Below are 9,750 nucleotides of genomic sequence, written 5' to 3' on the forward strand. Positions count from 1 at the left end.
AACAGGTGTGGTATATCTGTATAGGTACATAACACAATACCCTCGTCAAACAGGTGTGGTATATCTATATAGGTACATATAGAGAATACATGGTCAGTGTCTTAAAATATAAGCTGTATTTTGGCGAGGGTAAAGAAAGACAAAAGTGGCGAGCCTCGGCGAGCCACTTTTGTCTTTCTGTCCCGAGCCAAAAATACAGCTTATATTTTAAGACACTGACCATGTATTCTATTTATCCTGCAACAGTCATAAAAATAATCATCAAAAATAATCATTTTGAAGTGAAACGGTGTCAAAAATGACAGAAATATGTTCGCCTTTCAAACGTAGTTTCACTTTGAAGTAGGTCAGTCGAACTGACGCACGTGCTAAGATTCCAAAATACAGCTGTTTTCCGTCACTGCCGTATACAGCAAAAATATATACGGTGGGTGTATTCCGACAATGCGGTGGCAGTTGCAGGATAAAACACAATACCACCATCAAACAGGTGTGGTATATCTATATACAATGTAGGTACATAACATAATACCATTATCAAACAGGTGTGGTATATCTATATAGGTACATAACATAATACCATTATCAAACAGGTGTGGTATATCTATATAGGTACATAACACAATACCACCATCAAACAGGTGTGAAATCAAACAAAAGTACATATTCCTGTCAGGTTGTCACAAAAACTTGCATAACGCTGATTGGTCAGAGTTGTCGCTTTATACTGTAAGATATGCGGAACTCGCACCAATTCTGGTTTGCGCTTTCCTGGAAGAGTTTTTCAAACGACGATAAAAAAAGTTGATATTTGTATGTATATTTATGTAATATAGATATACTGCTTCCGTAAACATTCTCGTAAGTAGTTATGAATGTGAACATCAAAACAGGAAGTCAACTGAACATAAGAATTTTATCATTTTTATGGTTGATTTACCCTCCTAAATATCACAGGGAAATCATTCTTACTATGAATTTTTTTTTCCGAAGACGTAAATTTACTTCCTTTCCTCGAAAAACAAACTGGATTTTCTAAGTAAATAGCGAACCTTTCATTCTTAATGCTTTGATATAGCAGTGAAATAGGATAAATTGTAGTAGCATCGGACATGTGACTGTACAAGAAAAGGGGTTAATAAGCTACACAGAGTCTGACCTTATAACACAGAGTCTGACCTTATAACACATAGCCTGACCTTATATCACAGAGTCTGACCTTATATCACAGAGTCTGACCTTATAACACAGAGTCTGACCTTATAACACAGAGTCTGACCTTATATCACATAGTCTGACCTTATAACACAGAGTCTGACCTTATAACACAGAGTCTGACCTTATAACACAGAGTCTGACCTTATATCACAGAGCCTGACCTTATAACACCGAGTCTGACCTTATAACACAGAGTCTGACCTTATAACACACAGTCTGACCTTATAACACACAGTCTGACCTTATAACACAGAGTCTGACCTTATAACACAGTCTGACCTTATAACACAGAGTCTGACCTTATATCACATAGCCTGACCTTATAACACAGAGTCTGACCTTATAACACAGAGTCTGACCTTATATCACAGAGCCTGACCTTATATCACAGAGTCTGACCTTATAACACAGAGCCTGACCTTATATCACAGAGCCTGACCTTATATCACAGAGCCTGACCTTATAACACAGAGCCTGACCTTATATCACAGAGCCTGACCTTATAACACAGAGTCTGACCTTATATCACAGAGCCTGACCTTATATCACAGAGTCTGACCTTATAACACAGAGCCTGACCTTATATCACAGAGCCTGACCTTATAACACAGAGCCTGACCTTATATCACAGAGCCTGACCTTATAACACAGAGCCTGACCTTATATCACAGAGCCTGACCTTATATCACAGAGCCTGACCTAATATCACAGAGCCTGACCTTATATCACAGAGTCTGACCTTATAACACAGAGTCTGACCTTATATCACAGAGCATAACCTGATATCACAGAGCCTGACCTTATATCACAGAGCCTGACCTTATAACACAGAGCCTGACCTAATATCACAGAGTCTGACCTTATATCACAGAGCCTGACCTTATATCACAGAGCCTGACCTTATAACACAGAGTCTGACCTTATAACACATAGCCTGACCTTATATCACAGAGCCTGACCTTATATCACAGAGCCTGACCTTATATCACAGAGCCTGACCTTATAACAAAGAGCCTTACCTTATAACACAGAGCCTGACCTTATATCACAGAGCCTGAACTTATATCACAGAGCCTGACCTTATATCACAGAACCCGGCCTTATATCACAGAGCCAGGCAGATTATCACAGAGCCAGGCCTGATATTACAGAACATTAATGCATTCTGCTGAAACAGAGTTACTGAGTTACCTACCAATCTACTAAGCTACACCAGAACTAAATTTGTACTGTACTACACATACTACTGTATTTAATAAAAAAAATACATTACATCAATATATAGATGCGTCAACATGTTAATACAAAGTTTTAACCATTATTAGGTAAGCATGTTATTGGACTCGTGCATAGACTGCAATCTGACGTTGACATTTCTAAAGTGCTTTCTTTTATCTAAAATTGACATTACATCAATGCAAGATAATGATCACGTGACATGATGGAATTGTCGATGCCAGCTGTGACGTCATAAATTGATGTGAAAGGGGCATTCTTTAATCAGTATTATAGTTTGATATGTCAAAAGCCTAAAGACGAATGAACTGTTGACTTATTAAACGACCTCAATCAAATCCATACTACATTGACACGAATGTAAGATTTTATCTATGACACATAAATGATAAAATAGGTATACACTATAAAATATACTTCCTTATAAGTCTGGCTAATTGGGACAAAACCATCACGGAACATGCCTGATATGTGATAAAAAGAAATATCACACCCGTGAAAGTATCGTATATCTACCAAATGGGCACAGGTTGTGGAAGGACAGTTTACAAACGCTATGATGTAATAATAATGAGTTGTAAAAGGAACACCACCAATACTGTGTCGTGTCGACATACAATTGTTTAAAAAATAACTAGTCGGCACTTGGCATTTCTGGTATAGACCGGCCAACTCCTACACTCGGATTGAGCGATCCCTGTCCCAAAAAACAGATCCGCCATGTTATATTTTATGATTTTTATACTCGGGGTGAGGTACCCTTGTCCCAAATAACAGACCCTGAAAGATTTATTATTCTCAATATATAGGGTTAAGGCGGCTTGATTCCCCGTTTAAAACGTCACTTCAACAAGGCATCGACGTCACGACAACAATTCAATTACGTTATGTCAGTCATCTAGGCGAAGGAAGCACATGTGAAAAAAAAGCTAACAAGGCTTATAGTAATACCAAGATATATACTGGTACAGGTAGATGCATTGAATCTAGGTCAACTCTCCATTAATTTTGGGCAATAAATAATCGAATCTTCAGTAACCTGTGATAACAATAGACAAAATAACATAAGCCACTCACCTGTTATCGGTAAGGACAACGCCTGCCATATATGTAGAGTTTACGTGATATTTACCGACAACTGAAGTAGGTCTCTACCTAGGCTCACTTCCTCTTCTGCTTTTTATCAAAACTTCCATTATATCAATTCTATAAATACATTACAAACAGGGTAAGGTTGGGGAAATTCCCTTGTCCTTCCTGCTTCCATACTGTTGACTCATATTTTCTATCCGAGGACGGGAACTCTGCAGTCATCTAAAAACCAGCTTCACCTCAGGGAAATCCCCACTATTTAACATAACATTGTTAGAGTCAGTAAACATATTTCACGCATGGACAATAATTGTCACGTAAACAATTTATGTTTAATACACAGAGAATGTATCCTTTGTAGACTTGAACACTGATCATTTCACTGGTAATAACTCCACCAAGTCAACTGTAATAACCTTTATACATATATTAACTTATGTATGCTAACAATACATTTAGTTTAAATATCTAACCTTACCACTAACGACACAGAGGTTTTTGTGTCCTATCAGTAGACATACCCGGTATATCACTTGTGTGTCCTATCAGTAGACATACCCGGTATAACACGTGTGTGTCCTATCAGTAGACATATCCGGTATTACACTTGATGTAGTAGCTGGTTACGTGGTGTGTGTGTCCTATCAGTAGACATACCCGGTATATCACTTGATGTAGTAGCTGGTTACGTGGTGTGTGTGTCCTATCAGTAGACATACCCGGTATATCACATGTGTGTCCTATCAGTAGACATACCCGGTATATCACGTGTGTGTCCTATCAGTACACATACCCGGTATATCACGTGTGTGTCCTATCAGTAGACATACCCGGTATAACACTTGTGTGTCCTATCAGTAGACATACCCGGTATATCACATGTGTGTCCTATCAGTAGACATACCCGGTATAACACTTGTGTGTCCTATCAGTACACATACCCGGTATATCACTAGTGTGTCCTATCAGTAGACATACCCGGTATATCACTTGTGTGTCCTATCAGTAGACATACCCGGTATATCACGTGTGTGTCCTATCAGTAGACATACCCGGTATATCACTTGTGTGTCCTATCAGTAGACATACCCGGTATAACACGTGTGTGTCCTATCAGTAGACATACCCGGTATATCACATGTGTCCTATCAGTAGACATACCCGGTATCTCACATGTGTGTGTCCTATCAGTAGACATACCCGGTATATCACATGTGTGTCCTATCAGTAGACATACCCGGTATCTCACTTGTGTGTCCTATCAGTAGACATACCCGGTATAACACGAGTGTGTCCTATCAGTAGACATACCCGGTATATCACATGTGTCCTATCAGTAGACATACCCGGTATATCACATGTGTGTCCTATCAGTAGACATACCCGGTATATCACATGTGTGTCCTATCAGTAGACATACCTGGTATATCACATGTGTGTCCTATCAGTAGACATACCCGGTATAACACTTGTGTGTCCTATCAGTAGACATACCCGGTATAACACGTGTGTGTCCTATCAGTAGACATACCCGGTATATCACTTGTGTTTCCTATCAGTAGACATACCCGGTATAACACTTGTGTGTCCTATCAGTAGACATACCCGGTATATCACATGTGTGTCCTATCAGTAGACATACCCGGTATATCACTTGTGTGTCCTATCAGTAGACATACCCGGTATAAAACATGTGTGTCCTATCAGTAGACATACCCGGTATATCACTTGTGTGTCCTATCAGTAGACATACCCGGTATATCACTTGTGTGTCCTATCAGTAGACATACCCGGTATATCATTTGTGTTTCCTATCAGTAGACATACCCGGTATATCACATGTGTGTCCTATCAGTAGACATACCCGGTATATCACTTGTGTGTCCTATCAGTAGACATACCCGGTATATCACGTGTGTGTCCTATCAGTAGACATACCCGGTATATCACTAGTGTGTCCTATCAGTAGACATACCCGGTATATCACATGTGTGTCCTATCAGTAGACATACCCGGTATATCACTTGTGTGTCCTATCAGTAGACATACCCGGTATAACACGTGTGTGTCCTATCAGTAGACATACCCGGTATATCACATGTGTGTCCTATCAGTAGACATACCCGGTATATGACATGTGTGTGTCCTATCAGTAGACATACCCGGTATATCACATGTGTGTCCTATCAGTAGACATACCCGGTATATCACTTGTGTGTCCTATCAGTAGACATACCCGGTATAACACGAGTGTGTCCTATCAGTAGACATACCCGGTATAACACGAGTGTGTCCTATCAGTAGACATACCCGGTATCTCACATGTGTGTGTCCTATCAGTAGACATACCCGGTATATCACATGTGTGTCCTATCAGTAGACATACCCGGTATATCACTTGTGTGTCCTATCAGTAGACATACCCGGTATAACACGAGTGTGTCCTATCAGTAGACATACCCGGTATATCACATGTGTGTCCTATCAGTAGACATACCTGGTATATCACATGTGTGTCCTATCAGTAGACATACCCGGTATAACACTTGTGTGTCCTATCAGTAGACATACCCGGTATAACACGTGTGTGTCCTATCAGTAGACATACCCGGTATAACACGTGTGTGTCCTATCAGTAGACATACCCGGTATATCACTTGTGTGTCCTATCAGTAGACATACCCGGTATAACACTTGTGTGTCCTATCAGTAGACATACCCGGTATATCACACGTGTGTCCTATCAGTAGACATACCCGGTATAACACATGTGTGTCCTATCAGTAGACATACCCGGTGTAGGCGTCGAATACGCCTCGAAATCGTTCTGGCTATCGTAATAATAAATGAGGTCAATTCCATCTTCCTGGCTTCATCTGTGTTTATTATCTTTGACATCAATTCAACTACATACATGTACATTACAGGTGTAGTGACTCAATGATAGTTCTACGTAGATAGATTGACTGTAACGAAAAGAAACAGTACTTATTAGACTAATTAACTAAGCAACAGTTACTATTATGCCTTATCATCTATAACACATGACGAGTTTGATCTGTAGATGAGATCGAGACAACTCGCCCTCTACTATTCAGTATACAATACACATGACTTGACAAGACTAGGACTGTAGGCGTCGAATACGCCTCGAAATCGTTCTGGCTATCGTAATAATGAATGAGGTCAATTCCATCTTCCTGGCTTCATCTGTGTTTATTATCTTTGACATCAACTACATACAAGTATAGTACAGGTGTATTGACTCAGTGATAGTTCTACGTAGATAGCTTGACTGTAACGAAAAGAAACAGTACTTATTAGACTAATTAACTAAGCAACAGTTACTATTATGCCTTATCATCTATAACACATGACGAGTTTGATCTGTAGATGAGATCGAGACAACTCGCCCTCTACTATTCAGTATACAATACACATGACTTGACAAGACTAGGACGTTTCGGCCCAGATTGAATTTAACCGAACCTGATAAATATAGCAAAATACAATACTATTACGATACTATTACTCTTACACATTTATAGCGAGTTAAACAGCAATGAAACAGCAATGTATCAATCATATGATAGCATACAAATACAGCAGAAATCAAGTGATAGACTAGAATGCACGAGGGACTTGTCGTCTGTCCACGGTTCACCGACATATTTATATATTGGCCGAATTATCCAAAATGACATTATAACATGATGACATGAATTACTAAACAAGCATAAATCTTATTCAAATCATTCAACAGTAATTAGTTACCGTATCGTATCCTACGATAGTCCGAACGAATCTTCTCATACTCAAAACATGTGCTGCGCTTGGATAACGCTATCCCATAATATTCGTCTATACTAAAACCGGAAACCGGATAACCGTATTTTCCGGAATCTTAACAAAATTACCACAAACGAAACTAAACAATAAATTCAACATAAAACTAACATTTAGGCCGTAACATACCGGCCCCTTAATCGAGGCTTCAACCGAGATTATCAATTCGCAAAAACGGCCTAATAACCATCAAACACATCAATTAAATCATTATGCTTAATCACAAAATAATTACAATTACAAAAGTACATCTGATATTCTAGTTCGAATTGTCCTTTCACTCAAGCGTTCACCGTATCCATTACTCAATGTCTGACTCGAGCAAGAGCACGAGTTTGGTCACTGGACGCGTTAACACATTGGAAGGGGTCTTAACCTTCACGAATCGCACAATGTCATGTTTGTCTTTCACAACTTCCTGAATCCTACCGGTTATCCACGCATGCCTAGGTGTACTATCAGCGATCAGCACAAGATCTCCAGTCTGCATATTACGTCGTTTCTTCATCCATTTCTGGCGTCCTTGCAGAAGCGGTAAGTATTCCTTGGTCCACCTATTCCAGAAAATATCTGAAAGGTACTGTATCTGTCTCCACCTCCTTCTGGCATAGTTATCCGTGGCGACGAATGTTCCAGGTGGGAAATACTCTCCAGGCTGAAGCAATAGCAGATGGTTTGGGGTCAAAACCCGTAGGTCAGTTACGTTATCCGATGCTTCAGTTAACGGGCGTCCATTTAAGATAGCCTCTACCTCACAAAAGAGTGTCTGAAGTCCTTCGTCATCCAGTTTCGCATTCTGCTCATGCATAACAGAGTACAACACCTGTCTCACAGACCTAATGAGTCTTTCCCAGACTCCGCCGAAGTGAGAACCGGAGGGAGGATTGAATTCCCACTGAATGCTAATCTGCAACATGTTATCACGAATTTTGTCTGTGTTCCATTTCTGAATATTTTCCTTCATTTCTCGTTGAGCACCGACAAGGTTGGTTCCATTATCCGATCTAATAAATACAGGTTTTCCTCTGCGAGCGATAAATCGTCGAATGGAGTTGATGCAAGAATCTGTATCGAGCGACGCAGCAACTTCTAAATGGGCCGCACGAGTCACAAGACAGGTAAACAATACCCCATATCGCTTTACCACACTCCTTCCACGTTTCAGTTCAAAGGGTCCGAAGAAGTCCATCCCAGTTCTGCTGAAAGGAGGCTGATCAGCTGCGAGTCGCTCTGCGGGTAAGTTTGCCATCTTTTGCTCAACACATGGAGCTCTGTATTTCCTACAAGTCACACATTTGGAAAGAATAGATTTCACCAGAGTGCGAGCACCAACAATCCAATATTTTTCTCGAATGAATGCAAGAACAGTGTTCTTTCCTAAGTGACCACATGATCTGTGGGCATCATCCACAACGAGTCTCGATACGACAGATTCCCTAGGCAACACCACGGGGTGTTTTGCATCATACGAAATTTCAGCTCTTTCAAGACGACCTCCTACGCGAATGACACCATCTTTAACAAAGGGGTCCATCTTGAATAATTTCGAAGTCTTCTTGAGTTTTCGCGACTGAACACCATTGTCCTGGTGAAGGATCTTGCTTTCGGCTGCGAAGTACTTTCGTTGCTCATACTTAATCAACGCGGCTTCAGCTCGTTCCAGAATATCCACAGACAGGCACGCTGTACGAAGGTTTTTCTGTCCTTTGAGAAGTCTATCCTGTCTCTCTTTCGACAATGCTAACTTTATTTTCTGGTCGCGTTTCACAGGATCAGATTCTGAACTGCTGATGTCCTGTTTTATCTGCCGGCTCCTCTCAACAGCTCCCTGCAGGTTGTCCATAGCTCTCATAAGCCATCCAGTAGCTCTCCTAAGCTTATTAAAGTTGGAGTAATAGTCGAAAAGATTTTCGACACCACTGTTTGTGTCTAAAACAACTGATGTAGCGCACGCAGTCGTCCTTATTTCAGGATCATTCTCTTTATCCGTGATCTTAACGTCCTTTTCCACAACGGGCCATTCACGTTCGGATTTCCAGAGGAACATTGGTCCACGAGTCCACGAGTCAGGCAACTTCGAAATGCTCGTTCCTCTTGATGCAACATCAGCTGGATTCTCCTTAGTGTTGATGTAATACCAGTCATCTTCCGACGTAGCTTCGTGGATAAGAGCAATGCGGTTAGCTACGAACGTGTGAAAGCGCAAATTCTTGTTTGCGATATACCTTAAGACTGAAGTGCTGTCAGTCCAAAAGAAGAATCGATCTATATTGTAATTCAGCTGTTCTGTCACCATCCTGCTCAACTTCACTAGAGAAGAGGCTGCTGTAAGTTCCATCCAGGGTATAGTCACTGCCT

General features: G+C 40.6%; 2 protein-coding genes across 3 annotated transcripts in view; both read right to left on the minus strand.

The window, feature by feature from the left end:
* Window positions 1–3,658, minus strand: part of LOC117322827 — a 40,605-nt gene extending 36,947 nt beyond the window's left edge. The window contains exon 1 of one of the 2 annotated variants that reach the window (XM_033877774.1): window positions 3,532–3,658. The gene's annotated coding sequence lies outside the window, so the exon portion shown is untranslated. The remainder of the gene's footprint in view (window positions 1–3,531) is intronic. The other variant, XM_033877779.1, reaches the window with a different exon arrangement.
* Window positions 3,659–6,370: 2,712 nt separating this feature from the next.
* On the minus strand, window positions 6,371–9,723 carry LOC117322853. Its single transcript, XM_033877796.1, has 2 exons — window positions 7,321–9,723; window positions 6,371–6,512 (listed from the first exon to the last, which is right to left on the minus strand). Exon 1 carries the CDS (start codon window positions 9,686–9,688, stop codon window positions 7,694–7,696), a length of 1,995 nt encoding a protein of 664 aa, XP_033733687.1. The 5' UTR covers window positions 9,689–9,723; the 3' UTR covers window positions 6,371–6,512; window positions 7,321–7,693.
* Between the last annotated feature and the right edge of the window lie 27 nt (window positions 9,724–9,750).

The sequence above is a fragment of the Pecten maximus genome, chromosome 1, assembly GCF_902652985.1.
Source record: "Pecten maximus chromosome 1, xPecMax1.1, whole genome shotgun sequence".
Lineage (NCBI taxonomy): Eukaryota > Metazoa > Mollusca > Bivalvia > Pectinida > Pectinidae > Pecten > Pecten maximus.

What these genes read in the sequence shown, in the direction of transcription:
- LOC117322853 (XM_033877796.1), bottom strand. Translation starts at nt 9,688, where the DNA reads ATGGTGACAGAACAGCTGAATTACAATATAGATCGATTCTTCTTTTGG.